General features: G+C 31.0%; 1 protein-coding gene across 1 annotated transcript in view; it reads left to right on the top strand.

Moving 5' to 3' along the window:
- Window positions 1-15,281, top strand: part of LOC126880947 (nuclear receptor subfamily 2 group E member 1) — a 31,256-nt gene extending 15,975 nt beyond the window's left edge. Inside the window, exons 3-5 of the mRNA XM_050645023.1 lie at window positions 1,625-1,720; window positions 6,409-6,654; window positions 14,437-15,281. Of these exons, the coding sequence (XP_050500980.1) occupies window positions 1,625-1,720; window positions 6,409-6,654; window positions 14,437-14,822 (728 nt within the window). The 3' untranslated portion in view covers window positions 14,823-15,281. The remainder of the gene's footprint in view (window positions 1-1,624; window positions 1,721-6,408; window positions 6,655-14,436) is intronic.
- The last annotated feature ends 359 nt before the right edge of the window (window positions 15,282-15,640 follow it).

The following is a 15,640-nucleotide window of genomic DNA, read 5'->3' as shown; positions in this document are numbered from 1 at the left end:
AAAGGGAGTCATACTTTCCCTTTAACTTAAAGGGAAAAGTCCTTAACAATTTTACACTTCTTTGTATTTTTGCTTTACTAATGTATAGCCAACCACTTTGAACTTTTTCCTTTGTAAGTTAAAAGAAAGTAGTTATAATTTATAATTCAAGAATCTGTATTCAGACTTTATTTGCTGTTTTTTTTGTATCATATATGTGATTTATTTCAATAAGATATATTTACTGATCAAATCCAAAATCAGATCAAATTCCAAATTCTAATTGCTGAGGATCATGTCGACTTGAGCTACATGATGCGGAAGCTAATAGAAAAATATAACAAATGGGGTCTCGAAGTCTACAGTAACAAAACTGAAGCCATGTGTATTGGAGGAACAAAGCAGTCCATTACATTAGACGATGGGGTAGAAATTAAACACTGTGATGATTACAAGTACCTGGGCATGAACATAAATCAAGATGGAACACTCGATGCTGCAATACATACAGGGTAGAAAAGACATATCCATAATGAACGGCATTTTATGGCACCAAACAATGTCTAAGGCGAACAAACTGCTCATATTAATATTACAATACCATACTTAAAAGTATAATCACATAATATGGTAGTGAAGTTTGTCCACTGAAACAAAGATGACTTTTGGAGAAGGGAAAAAGCCAAATCAAGAAGAAATCGGATAAGTAGCGAATGAGAGAATACGACAAATGATGGGAGTCACACATACAATAATTGATGACATAAAAACAAACCAACTCATATGGTACGGCCATGTACAGGTAATGTCAGATGACAGAATCCCTGTAAAAAAAACGGCGTATTTGGGTCACATCATGCGAAACTAAAAATTCCAGTTCCTTCAACTTATAATCCAGGGTAAAACTGAAGGCAAGAGAGGAATAGGACGCAAGAAAATGTCCTGGCTCCGAAACATAAGGCAATGGACAGGGATTAACGACATATACATAAAGCTACAGCTTTTGCACCTAAATTTAGAGAGTTTGTGGCATACGCAATCCACAACGCCAAAATATTATATTATCTAATTTTAGCCTGAACACCATTGTATTTTCCACTCATAACTGACGCGTTGTCCTAGAACTGCACCCTGCAATTTTTCAAATAAATCTCATCTTTTTGCAAAAATGTCATTAGATAATTAAATATGTATATCATCTTCTTTATGACCGTGATTTGGCAAAAATATGAGAAACCTTTCAACATGAAATCTTCCATGTAACGAAATATCACAGTTAAATGATTGACAAAAATTATTCTATGTGAATAATGTGCTGATTTTTTTTAAGTTTGGGTATGTATGGTGGCCCCCCGGAATGTGGGAGCAACGGGCAGTTGCCCAGCCTGCCCCCTTAAATCCGGCTCTGAGGAAGGCCGAGAAGAAGCTGAAGAGAGGGAATTGAAAAATAACTACATAAAAGAGAAATCCCTTCAGGTCTATGGATAAAAAGAGAAGAATGGCGGTTAGGAGTCGGAAGGCATCGGAGAACGCTGTAAACCGATAGTAGTAGTAGTAGTAGCAGTAGTAGTAGTAGATCTAATTGATTGTTATGTGCTCTGTATTAAACGTTTAGTTATTAAAAATTGTAAATTTTTACATGCAGCAGGAAACAGGCAATGTATTATAGATAAAACTAGGCGCAATTGGTGTCCCTATTGTAGGCTTCAACGTTGTTTGGCAGTACACATGAATATTTCAGGTAAATTTCACAGATTTTATAATAAATAATAAATAATTAACTATTTCTTATTTAAATTTTGATCGCTCAAGTGTCAATATTCGATAGCAAGCTAAAGAAAGAGGTTTCAACTTTTTTTTTTAAATTACAAATCTACATTGTTATCATCCAGGATTATTTATCTTCGCATAATACATGTCTGTTACAGATGTTAGATAGTAACACACAACTATTTTGATTTTATTGTCTGTTGTCCTAAAACGCCCAGTATTGGTCAAGCTATTTATTTTTATTCTTTCTAGACCTATTTTCCAATGCATCTTACCTTGAAGTTTGTCGTATAGTTTTGAATTACGCATTAAATGGCCCAGATGTTCCAGTCTGCGACGTTTTATGGTCATGTATTTGCATTTTACGTTTTTAGACCATTTATGCTACAGTTGGGCCCTTCATATTTTACCCAGAAAAACTTTATGATATAATAAAACAATGTTGTAAATTTCATTAAGATCGGTTTAATAGAATTTGCAAAATAAATTTTGCAATCCAGCTTTTGCAAAAAAAATTCATTTTTTCAAAATGTCGCAGGACTGAAAATAAAGTAGATAGCAAGTTGAATTTTTTTTTACATATATAAGAATACTGTACCTTTTATATGCAATTTGCAAAATTAAAATCGGTTAACTACTACGGCGCCGGCGTCAGGAATTTTTTTAAATAAACATTAATTTTTGGTGCTACGCGCAGGACAGCGTTGTTCGACTCACACCTAAGTTCATTTCCACCAAAATTTCTTCCAATCTTTATCTAATATATTATTTTCTTACTCTATATTTTGTTGTATTTTAATATTTTAATTCCACAAAAATCAAACTAATTTGATTATTTGTTTAAACAATTGCATATGTTTAAAAATAATAAACTTTTATTCTCTAAGTTAAAATATATGAACGAAGAGAGTTTTTGCTAAAAAAGTGTTATTTCAAAGGACAGAGTATGTGCTTTTATTTTGCAATAAACAAATTTATTTATATTGAAATGCACTAAAAATTAAAATTTATCAATCATTATCAAAGGTCATCGGAATGCCCAATCAGAGCAAACGTATCCGCTGTCCTGCGCGTAGCACCAAAAATTAATGTTTATTTAAAAAAATTTCTGACGTCGTGGTAGTTCACCGATTTTAATTTTGCATATTACAAATGAGAGGTACAGTGTTCTTCTATATTAAAAAAAAATCAACTTGCTGTCTATTTTATTTTCAGTCCTGCAATATTTTGAAAAAATTAATTTTTTTTCGAAAACTGGATTGCAAAATTTATTTTGCAAAATCTTTTAAACCGATCTTAATGAAATTTACAGTATTGTTTCATATATTATTTCCTAAAGTTTTTCTGGGTGAAATATGAAGGTCCTAGGTGTAGCATAAATGGTTGAAAAACGTAAAACTCAATTACTTGTATTTTCATGGTTTTTTTTTCGCAATTATTGCTATTTTGCAACTTTTAAAAATTTTAGCTAATCCTATGTTGTAGGATATGTAATTACGCCACTTTTATGTCAGTGCAATTTTTCTCGGAAATAAACACTTTTAAAGTTATAATCAGAAAACGAAAAAAAAAAAATCGAATGTTTCCTTCATTTTTTGACATTTTGATATTTAAACAATGTCCCGGACCTTTTTGAGTGGGAGGATAATAGTCTGGGCTGATTATCGGAGAATATGCCATTTTTGGGAAAAGTTATTTACCAGCAATTTTATTGCTGAAATCGAATCTTATGATTGTATATATTAATAATATAGGTATGCAGAGTCCGCAGATAGTGTGCTACTTTTTTTATAATCAAAATGGCGCCCGAAAATCGTGTTTTTTTCAATTTTTGCTCTATAACTCCAAAGATTTCAACTTTACACTAAAAACACTCAAATAAAAATTCACCACAATTAAATTCTGCATAGAGACGCGTTTTCTCCCATTTACTTCGACGAAAAATTTCCCCGGAAAAAGCGAGTTTTTCAACACAATCTTTAATTTTCAACTAAACTTTTAGATAAGAAATTGTTAATTAATAACTAAATAACTTGATAATGTAAAAGCACTTTTCGTGTAGATTATAATTCCAGAAGCGGATGAAAATTGAATGAACAGTTTAACAAGAATTGAATTGTTAATTAAAAATTTACGGTCGCTATAATAACGACAATAATTATGATGCATAAGAATAACTATGATTTTTTCATAAAAAGACACTATACCTATCTAATGTACTTTACAGAATTGAAATTGGGCTATTTAAGCGGCCTCAGGAATATTTTAAAATTATAAAGAATTTTTTGCCTTATAAATAAATAGAATATCTCGGGAAATATTAAACTAAATTAAATTATAAAAACGGTTTTCGAAAAACAGCGGCAGGACGCTTCTTCTAAAAAAAAAAACGTTTAATTATGACGAGTGATTCCTGAGATACAACCAGTCAAAGTTGATCGAAATTTACGGCAAAGATATAAACAATAGGATCATAATTTTCAAACCGTCACCTTTTTATTTTTGTTCTCTATCTCCACACCAATTTTCATATCTTTAAAATACTTATAACATATATTATTATAATAAAAACTATCGATAATACGTGTGAAAATTGCCAAAAATAGCAAAATTCCAATCAAAAGTTAGGTTGGAGAAAATGTAACCCTCAAAGTTCAAAATTTGTATACGTTAAAAAAATGCATTTTCTCGGCTTCCCATTTATCAATTTCCTTCATTCTTTTTTTGTTCCCAAGTAACTCGAGTAGAGCCATCGAATTAACGCCTTATTCAATGTCAAACTTGCTTTTGTTTTGTTATAATAAATTTATTTATTTATTATAACACAAAATTTTAATTTGTTTAAATAAAAATTGTTTAAATAATTATACAGCTTTCAAATGAGAATATTTATGTTTTTAACTTTAAAAGGTACACCTGTAGTAAGTTTATCTAAAAAAAGCCTACAACTGGAAAAAATATGTAGTTTTCTGTTCTTATCATTAAATTAATCTTTTATAACAAAACAAAAAGCAAGTTTGACATTTAATAATGCATTATTTCGATGGCTCTACTCGAGATACTTGGGAACAAAAAAATAATGAAGGAAATTGCTCCATGGGAAGCCGAGAAAATGCATTTTTTTAACGTATACCAATTTTGAACTTTGAGGGTTACATTTTCTCCAACCTAATTTTTTATTGGAATTTTGCTATTTTTGGCAATTTTCACACGTATTATCGATAGTTTTTATTATAATAATATATGTTATAAGTATTTTAAAGATATGAAAATTGGTGTGGAGATAGAGGACAAAAATAAAAAGGTGACGGTTTGAAAATTATGATCTTATTGTTTATATCTTTGCCGTAAATTCCGGTCAACTTTGACTGGTTGTATCTCAGGAATCACTCGTCATAGTTAAACGTTTCTTCTTTTAGAAGAAGCGTCCTGCCGCTGTTTTTCGAATACGTTTTGTACAATTTAATTTAGTTTAATATTTCCCGAGATATTCTATTTGTTTATAAGCTAAAAAATTGTTTATAATTTTAAAATATTCCTGAGACCGCTTAAATAGTCCAATTTCAATTCTGTAAATTACACTAGATAGGTATAGCGTCTTTTTATGAAAAAATCATAGTTATTCTTATGCATCATAATTATTGTCGTTATTATAGCGACCGTAAATTTTTAATTTACAATTCAATTGTTGCTAAACTGTTCATTCAATTTCCATCGGCTTCTGGAATTATAATCTATACGAAAAGGACTTTTACATTACCAAGTTATTGATTAACAATTACTTATCTAAAATTTTAGTTGAAAATTAAAGATTTTGTTGGAAAAACCCGCTTTTTTTGGGGAAAGTTTTCGTCGAAGTGAATCGGAAAAAACACGTCTCTATATAGAATTTAATTGCGGTGAATTTTTATTTGGGTGTTTTTGGAGTAAAGTTAAAATCTTTGGAGTTATAGAGCAAAAATTGAAAAAAGCACGATTTTCGGGCGCCATTTTGTTTATAAAAAAAAGTAGCACACTATCTGCGGACTTTGCATATCTATATTATTAATACATACAATAATAAGATTCGCTTCCAGCAATAAAATTGCTGGTAAATAACTTTTCCTTGTATTTTGTTAATTAGCCCAGAGTATAAATCAAATATTATTATATGAGAAATTTTTAAGCAATTTCTGCAAAAAAATATGAGTCACCTCTCAACATCCAAATGTACTAATATTTTTACAGATGCGCCCCGGTCTAAGAGATAATGGGAATCAAACGAACAATTCCCGAGGACTTATTGACATATCTGATTATTTGGTTCGGACATATCCAAAGAATGAATGAACAACGAATACCAAAGAAAATACCAAAATGGCAACCAGAAGGAAAGAGAAAATGAGGTATACCGAGAAGAAGTTGGAGCGAAGGAATATACAAAGTGCTGAGATAAAGAAACATAGAAGAGGACCTTTGAAACAACCGGACGAAGTGGAGATTGGAAATCGGAAAACGGCAGAGAATATTATAAACCGACATGTAGTAGTTGTTGTAGTAAAGTAGTAAATGTTCATATTGTCGATTTTTTATAATATGGAGAAAGTTCCAATCATTTGGAAGTTTTTCTTTTTGTGGCATCTGTTGAGATCATTACTATATAATAGTTTATATTTTTAGCCGTACAGGAAGAGCGAGGACCAAGGAAGCCTAAACGTAATAACATTGTTTTTAAACGCAAATTTGAAAATGTCGATAACGGACCTAAAAACGAACAACTAAACCTGGTTAAAGAAATACCTAATATAGTACAAAACACTTTAATTCATGAAATAGCAGCCAACATATTCCTTACAGCGATAAAGCAGGCGAGGCGTAATTATGGATTTAAACTGTTATCAACAAAATCGCAAAATATCATACTAGGTATGTTAAAGCATCAGGTATGTCATTAGCATCCTGAGTGTAAAAAAGAACACACTCAGAATAATTGTCTACTAATAGGTCATTTGCCTACTTACAAGATCGAAGCAAAAGTAACTCGTAGACACGTAGTTTTGAAATACACTTGAGTCCATTGATTCTTTATTCTTGCATCATCATTTAAAGCATACCAAATAATCCGGAAACCTATTCAACGCAACAGAAAGTGACAGAAAGTGGCTATTGTACCGATTAGTCCTGTCACCAGGGGGGTTACAACTAGTGTTGCCAGGTCCGATTTGTTTTTAATCGGTACATAGGCAAAAACAAATCGGGATTTAGGGTTGTAGATCGGGACAAATAAACAATAATAGCCCAGTAAATGACCGTTTTGGCAGTTGGAGTGTAATTTTCAGAGTCAACTCCGAATTTAATGAAAATCTGGTTTTAGGTTCTACATACTTACTGTCTACTTCAAAGTTGAACTTGTACCGTTGGTTGCTTTTACTTGGGGGGTGGCATTCACCCCTTCTTGGGGTGAAAAAACGCGCGTTTAAATAAGTCCCAAAATGAATCAACTGACTAATTCTAAAAAACTTTTGTTCTATATAATTTTTAAACTAAGTTAATACTTTTTGAGTAAATTTATCGAAAAAAATATTCTTAGCAAAAATGTAAAAAAGCAAAAAATTGTATTTGCAGATAGTCGATAAAACCAGTAAAAGCAAAGTTGTAGCTCATCAAAAATTCGTTCTTATTCGTCAAATTCCAAATCGAATTTTTCATTTTGAAATAACCAAAAAATTAAGCAATTTTGGGGCAAAACCTATTAAAATTTTTTAAAGAGTTTAAAAATCTTTAATTTTGTTTTATATAAAAGTCTCTAGCATTAAAACTAAGCGAGTTACGCTCAAAATAAAGTTGGCCCCTTTTTTTGGTAAAGAAAATCGTGAAAATCTCCCCCTATTTAGCACCGTAAATAAAATGAATCGTTACCGCTTTATCATTTATTTTATATGTGTATTGTTTATACGATCTGTAAGGTTTACCGGTTGGGAGTGCTTAGTTTTGAAAAAAATTGGTTTTATAGTAAAAACAAATTTTCCAAAAATATTGGAAAATGCGTTTTTTTCAAAATAACTTAAAAAGTATTAGGGATACTTTTCAATCTCAATAAGTAAAAAGTAGGTAGGTTTTGCTTTTATAAATATGATAGATTCATTTTGTTTTTCTGTAAGACAAAAATTGGTTAAAATATGGCTGTTCATATTTTGCATACACTTGTGATTAGTGACTCGTTCGGGCCCTTTCAATCATGTAAAAAATACTTCAGTAAAGTAAATTGTTTGTAAAGCGGTAACGATTAATTTCATTTGGGGTGCTAAGTAGGGGGAGATTTTCACGATTTTTTTACCAAAAAAAGGAGTCAACTTGATTTTGAGCATAACTCGCTTAGTTTTGATGCTAGAAACTTTTATAAAACATAAAAATAAAGCTTTATTAAAAAAGTTTTAATTGGTTTTTCCCGAAAAATGCTTCATTTCTTGGTTATTTCACGTTGAAATATTTGATTTGGAATTTGATGAATAAGAACATATTTTTCATTAGCTACAACTTTGCTTTTGTTGGGTCTATAGACTTCGCAATAGACTTCGTCTATAGACGAGTTCGCAATTTTTTTAATTTTTTTATATTATGCTACATTATTGCTAAGAATATTTTTTTTTCGATTGAATACTTACTTTTTGAGTTATTTGTGAAAATCGCCTGAAAACGTGATTTTTTTGTCAAAAAATAAACATTTTCAATCGTAAATAACTCGAAAAGTATTAACTAAGTAAAATTCTATAGAACTAGAATTGCTTAGTCAATTTATCCATCTCCGGACTTACTTTAAATGCGCGTTTTTTCACCCCCAATTGGGGGTGACTGTCACCCCTCGAGTAAAAGCAACCAACGGTACAAGCCGTCCAAATTTTCATGCAATTCGGAGTTGATCCTGAAAATTACACGGTATCGCCGTATTTCCCGTTCATTTACTGGACTACAAGGTCCTACATAATAATAATAATCAGACGAAATTACAAAAAAATCGTAGATCAAGTAAATTATTTATTTTTTATTAAAATTATATTTTTCATTCGATTTTGCCGCTTTTAGGAGTGCCTTGTTTTTATAACATAGTTATAAAATTCACTGCAAGTCCTCCTGAAATTGGTTTTCGTGGGTGAAAATCGGGACATTTAGTGTCCCGATTAGGTACAAATCGGTACGCGTCCCCAGACCCCTGAAAATCGGGACGTCCCGCGCAAATCGGGACACCTGGTAACGCTAGTTACAACGGCCTTCTTAATTCAGATGGACTTACCCAAGTTTTTTTTTATGTATTTTGGCCCGTAGAACACGAATTTTTTGGGTAACAGTTGATCCGGATGTCGATAAGATTGTTATAAAGAACTTGAGGAATTACATAACAGCGATTTCTCGCAAAAAAAAACATTTTTTTTGTATTTTTTGGGTCACTCTAACCAAAAAATGTTAATACAAGTTTTTTCGTAGGATGCATAGTTTTCGAGATCAACGCGGTTGAACTTTCAAAAAATCGAAAAATTGCAATTTTTGAACCCGAATAACCTTTGAATAAAAAATAAAATAGCAATTCTGCTTACCGCCTTTAAAAGTTTGAGTCAAATTATATCTGTTTTGAATATTTGCATTGCTAAAAATTTATTTTCTGATTGTTAAAAAAAGCTATAAACACATAGTGTTTCCCGTGCCTAATACATGCGTTTTAATGCATGCTACGTAGAAATAGCCCCGCTTGCACTTTTACCTCTTCTACCTACTCGTTCGATTTTAAATGAGAAATCATTGAAAACATCACTCAAGCACTAGGTGTTTATAGCTTTTTTTAACAATAAAATAATATATTTTTAGCAATACAAATAATTAAAACTGATATAATTTGACTTGAACTTTCAAATGCGGTAAGCAGAATTGCTATTTTATTTTTTAATCAAAAGTTATTCGGGTTCAAAAATTGCAATTTTTCGATTTTTTGAAAGTTCAACCGCGTTTATCTCGTAAACTATGCATCCTACGAAAAAATTTGTAGGAACATTTTTTGGTTAGAATAGCCCAAAAAATACAAAAAAATGTTTTGTTTTGCGAGAAATCGCTGTTATGTGATTCCTCAACTTCTTGGTTTATAACAACCTTATCGACATGCGGATCAACTGTTACCCAAAAAATTCGTGTTCTACAGGTCAAAATACATAAAAAAAACTTGGGTAAGTCTATCTGAATACAGGAGGCCGTTGTACCTCCCCCTGGCGACAGGACTAGATCACGGCTTATATTATAAAAATTGACGTTATAAAATAAATATAATTTAAAATTTTGGTGCAGAATTACAGCTACATTTGAAGTAGCTTAATAAATTTTTTTTCTACAACCGTGTTAAAAATGCAATTTTTAGCACTCCATAGGAGCGTTAAAAAGCTACTTTAAAGCACTAGTGCATTAAGAATTTTAAGGCACTCTTCAGTTAAAAGTGAATTGTCAAATTGTGAAACGTCAAAATATTTATATTTCATTTATTAACATTAATATTAATAGTACAACTTGCGTAATTTGAAAAAGGTGGTTTAAAAGGTTTGTTAAAATTTAATTTAAACTGTATTATTGCATTTTTAACACGTTTGTAGAAAAAAACTATTAAAATTTGTTAGAATATACAAAAAATAAAAGTAGATGTTATTCTATTATAGTTGTTATGATTTACGTATTGACAGTATAGGCAGTTGTGATGTAATGTCAAGAAAAATATAAAAATGGAATGTCAGTCAAATTTAAGTAAAAGTTTTTGTAGGTATTGTCCTGTAGTTGAGAACGAATAAATTATAATTGTTGATATAAGACGTTTGTAGAAAAAATATTGTATGATATACGTGTTAAAAAGTACATTTTTAAGGCACTCATGTCAATTGCAGAATTCGCTTCGCTCATTCTGCAAACTTTCACATGCTTTTTCTTCTTCTTCTTCTGCTTCGCGCGACTAGGATTACTCCTGTTTGTCTGCCTCTTATTATGTTTCAGTTGTTGTTAACTATACATTGTCTTTCCACCTATCCGGCGGCCTTAAAATTGCACTTTTAACACTTATATCATAAATAACTATTAATATCATTAGTGATATTAAATATTTGTTACAATATAAATACAGTGAAACTTGGATAATTCGAATCTCAGTGGACCGTTAAAAAAATTCGAATTATCCAAAAATTCGAATTAAAAAATAAATCTACAAAAACAAGGATTACCTACAAAAACATCTGCAAATGATAAATATCAGTAGTTGATGAGCAAAAAACAGTAGTTGGTCATTTTTATCGCTTGGAGATATTTTTATTCCTATTCTTGCCCGAGTTTTGTCAACCTAAAAAAATGGGCTAACAAAATTCGGCCAAAAATACCAATTAAAATATTTGCAAGCTATAAAAAAGACCGACTATTTTTTTCCAAAGAGATCCTAAATGCTAGCTGCTTTTTAAAAATTAGCTTCTCACTAATGACAAAAGATTCTAAGATATTCAGAAAAGATAGCAGAAAAGTTCGAATTATCCAAAATATAATTCGAATTATTCACGACTTTTTACTATTACTTATATAGGAAATGCTAGGGACCAGAATAAAAATTCGAATTAAAGAAGATTTCGAATTATGGAAGTTCGAATTAAGCAGGTTCCACTGTATTTGAAAATAAAATATTTTCTTTTTGTTATTGATTTTACGTTTACGGAAATTTAAACAAAACCATTCCTTAACAACTGTGAATGAGGTTAACTTTGTAGGTAAATTAATGGCAAAATTAAATACACTTACCATAAAATTTCAAACTCTAGTATAAAATTAGTTGTGAAAACAACTGTTGGTTTAATATAAATAACTTCTAAATACAAAAACAGGATAAAAAACCAGCAAAAAATCCAACAAACTGACAGTGACACGTATAAAACCAGAAACGTCACAAATTGTACTTAAAATCTGAAAATGTCCCCAATCGTCTTTTTTGTACCTATCTCTTTTCAATGTACTGTCTCTAGAGCGTTTATAAACATGTGTCTTTACTTAATAGCAGGCGGTATCTGCTTTGTCGTTAGTTTCATGCGTGGAAGACAATGATGCTAGCTAAAAAGTAGGTAGGTATGCGTTTTATCTCGGCAGGTATTACTTAATGGCGCACAGGTAAAGAACCCTGGACTCAACTGTACATAACCGCTAAATAACTTTTGGTTATAATAAAAAGAAATAATGCCTCACTATTTTTTAAAATTACCTTTTTGAAAATGATTTGATGAAAATGATTATAAGCATGCTTAGCGAATATTTAATAAAATAAAGTTTCATGTAATAAACATTGAACTGTTGGACGAATACTAGTAATCCATCATAGATATTAATTAACATACTAAAACTAAATAGGTAAAAAATGATTACCAAATTAAAATAATAACTAAAATTATTTAAAACCAATCGATGCCCAACGCATATTAAAATAAAATACCATCTTCCGGTGACATCTAGCGACAAACACTGCAACTAGCAAAGGGTTCGATTATTGGGGTAGAACATTAACGTAGAAAACTCGGCAGAATTTAATCCACCCTAACTCTCACCCTTCAGATTTTATAATTTCATGTATTCGCTACAGATGGAATCAGCCTCTTTATTTTTACAATACATAATTACATTTTCCGCAAAAGTTTAGAATAAAAATTTAAGTATCTAACATGTAAAAAAATCGACGCAGTCATACGCAAATATAGTCCCGCTACTTTTGGGACACCCTTTAAAAGTAGGTATATATATATTGTTATGATCTGCTTCTTATTAATTTTATATTAATTATTATTTATTTGATTAATTATTTAATTGTCGCAAATCATACATAAAAATTGAATAAAAAATCTCAGGGTGCCTTTTTTATACTATTAAAAAAAATCCAAATTATCTCACGTTATACTTATCTTCTCTCGTGGGTTCAGTATTATATGTATAATAAGTATTACAAAATGCCAGAGTTCACTATCTTGTGAAAATAAAAAATGATTTGCCTTCAAAAGCTATCTTATATAAAAAAATAATAGGACACCATACCTAATTTTATTTACTTATCAACATTGGCCATTTACTTTTGGCCACTGTCGTTAATGACCGGTTATTATTGAAAACTCTAATTTTAGGTTATTTTTTTTACAACATTGGCCAATAGCTAATGTTATTGTCGTTAATGGCCAGGAATTGTCGTTACCCAGATAGCATGTAAAGTTGTGGCAAGTTTGATTCTTCTTTGATTGTAAATTGCTGCGTCAAATATGACGAAGCAAGTTTGTGTCAAGTTTGCTGCAATATTGTTATGACAAAGATGATGATTCAAGTTTGTAGCAACTTTGCTGCAAGCGTACAGTTGCAAAGCCATGTCACGCGTGCCATCTATTACACGTTACGGTCGGTTCGGTTCGGTTTCGTTCGTTACCCTGACTGATGTCACTCCCACGAAAACGAGATTGTTGCCACCTGTGGTAAATTTCTCTTTCTGCGAGAATTTTCAACATAAAAGGGAAAAAGTTAACTTATAAGGGAATCTTTGCTCCAGTCCAAATTGTAAAATATTTATAAAAATCAAAATATTTAAAAATAATTCAACACATTTTCACCGATTTTTTAAATAGAAGCATAGGAGGGAATTTTATCATAAAAGTGGGAATTTTTAAGGTAAGTTGAGGGAAAAAGCTTACACGAAAGCTGGCAACACGGGAAAAGGGAAAAGTAACCTGCCATCCTAATCCTGCCAAGCAGCGGTGATAATTTGTGGTTAGGTATATCCTATCCTATGTTGATATTTTCCTTTGATTTTTTTACATTTACCGTACAATTCTCCGAGATTATTACTTTAATTATAAGCTGAAGCTTGTTTTCTTCAGTTTTTTATAGACCCACCTGCTTGTAGTGATTAGGTAAGTTTTACAAAATGGTATTGTATTTTTTTCTCACATTGTTTTATTCAAATTGTGGCTAGTATGTCAAAACAAACCTTAAGTAAGTTTGTATCAAGTTTGAAAATACAAACTTCATGCAACAAATCAAAAACAAACCTTCAGCAAGTTTATTATATCAAGTTTGTATCAAGTTTAAAAAACAAACTTCATGCAAGTTTGTCACACACCAACTAGCAAGTTTGATTTAAACTTGCTGCAAGCTTGCAAAATTGCCATGGCAAACCTGCAGCAAGCTTTCATGTTTGATGTAACAAACTTGTTGCAAGTTTGAAACAAGTTTATATTGCTATCTGGGTAATAACCAGGGGAAATGGACATTCACGACAATGCCCGGTCTTTAACGTCAATGGCCAATTACATCATTGTCCGTAATATATACAAATATGTACCTATTAGTTTTGGGAAAATGACCACAATATGGAAAGATTCCATTATTTCAAAAACTCTAAAAAAATTATATTAGCCAACTCTTTAATATTTCCAGTACCAAAATGTTGCTAGTTTAGCTCGCAGTGTACTGTTTGACTAGCTTTTCCTGTATACAAAGTCGTAGGTACTGTCAATCGAAACAAATGAAACCTGTTTTTTCCGAGCATTGTTTCTTCTCTAATATCTGTATAATATAATTAAATATATAATAATCTAATATAAAAAGGTACTGAAATAGCTTTATACTACAAATAATTTCATGCTTATCTGGCTAATGTTCATAAATTATTTTTAGGTTATCTTTGGGGGCCGTTATTTATTCTGAAGGCCTCATATTGGTCCGTCAATATAGAAGGAATATTCTCCTTTCTTCACGAAACTTGCAGCTATATGAAGTCACTTAATTTAAACTCATCAACTCTTGAACTTTTTGAAACATTACTTCTGTGTCGACTCGATTTATTAGAGGATACCCAGGAAATAATAGAAATAGATAATGTAGTTCAAAAAGCAATAACTTGTCTTAAACAACAGGAAAATATGGATAGCAGACGTTTCATTGACATTTTGTTGGCTACTACGAGACTACATATCCCCAGCGCTTCTTTCCTACGTTTTGTACTATTTGAACCCATTATTGGATTAGTTCCAATTGAAACTGTTATAGCAACTATTTCCTAAATATATGTAGGATTGTAAATAGTTTACCTTATATTTTAAATTCCCCTGTATATCATTTTTCTTAATTATTAGTACGAGAACGTGATAAGAGTCTCACACATATGGACCTACGTTGGCACAGATGGGTGGAACTAATTGGGGATTACGACGGTAGCGGACTACTTTTAACTTTATAAGTAAGAATAACATTCGCCACTGTGAACCAAATTTTATTACTAATAGGGATCGAAATTTATTGCCGTAGAATTTTAGTAGTTTCGGATTTTAAGCATAAAGAGGGGAAGACAGGAGGCTGTTTTGGTTGTATAGCCAGTCGATATAACATCACAGCGACGACCAGACGCGTTCTTAGGGCTAATACTTAGAAAAGACGAATTAAGACGGGTATTATATTGATTAGACGCAAATTATCTATAAATACATTTCGTTTTTGTAAGAATAAGAACACGTAAGATTTTGGTCGCAATAACACACTTTTACACTTTTACATTTTGTCAATTTAATGGTATCAATAATTTATTCATCTATTTTATTAATTAAAACTGTTAAACATCAAACGGACTTTTATTACGATTGTCTCTAAAGAAAACCTACATATATGCGAAATATAAATGGACTGCTTTTTTTATTTTAAGCACAAAATGATATTTATACATTCATTTGTTTTTTTTTCTATTTTATATCATCATATGGCATCTACACTCCTGGAGCAGTGATTGTCGTCCTCTTTGGGCTCTTGCAATTCGTTTGTCGCGGGGAATCAGTCCGCATTAACATTTGGTTTTACAATTGGTTGTATGACTTATCATCTTTTACAA

Source organism: Diabrotica virgifera, chromosome 2 (genome assembly GCF_917563875.1).
Source record: "Diabrotica virgifera virgifera chromosome 2, PGI_DIABVI_V3a".
Classification (NCBI taxonomy): domain Eukaryota; kingdom Metazoa; phylum Arthropoda; class Insecta; order Coleoptera; family Chrysomelidae; genus Diabrotica; species Diabrotica virgifera.
The sequence above is the reverse complement of the archived record's forward strand: the minus strand, read 5'-3'. Positions and strand labels throughout refer to the sequence as shown.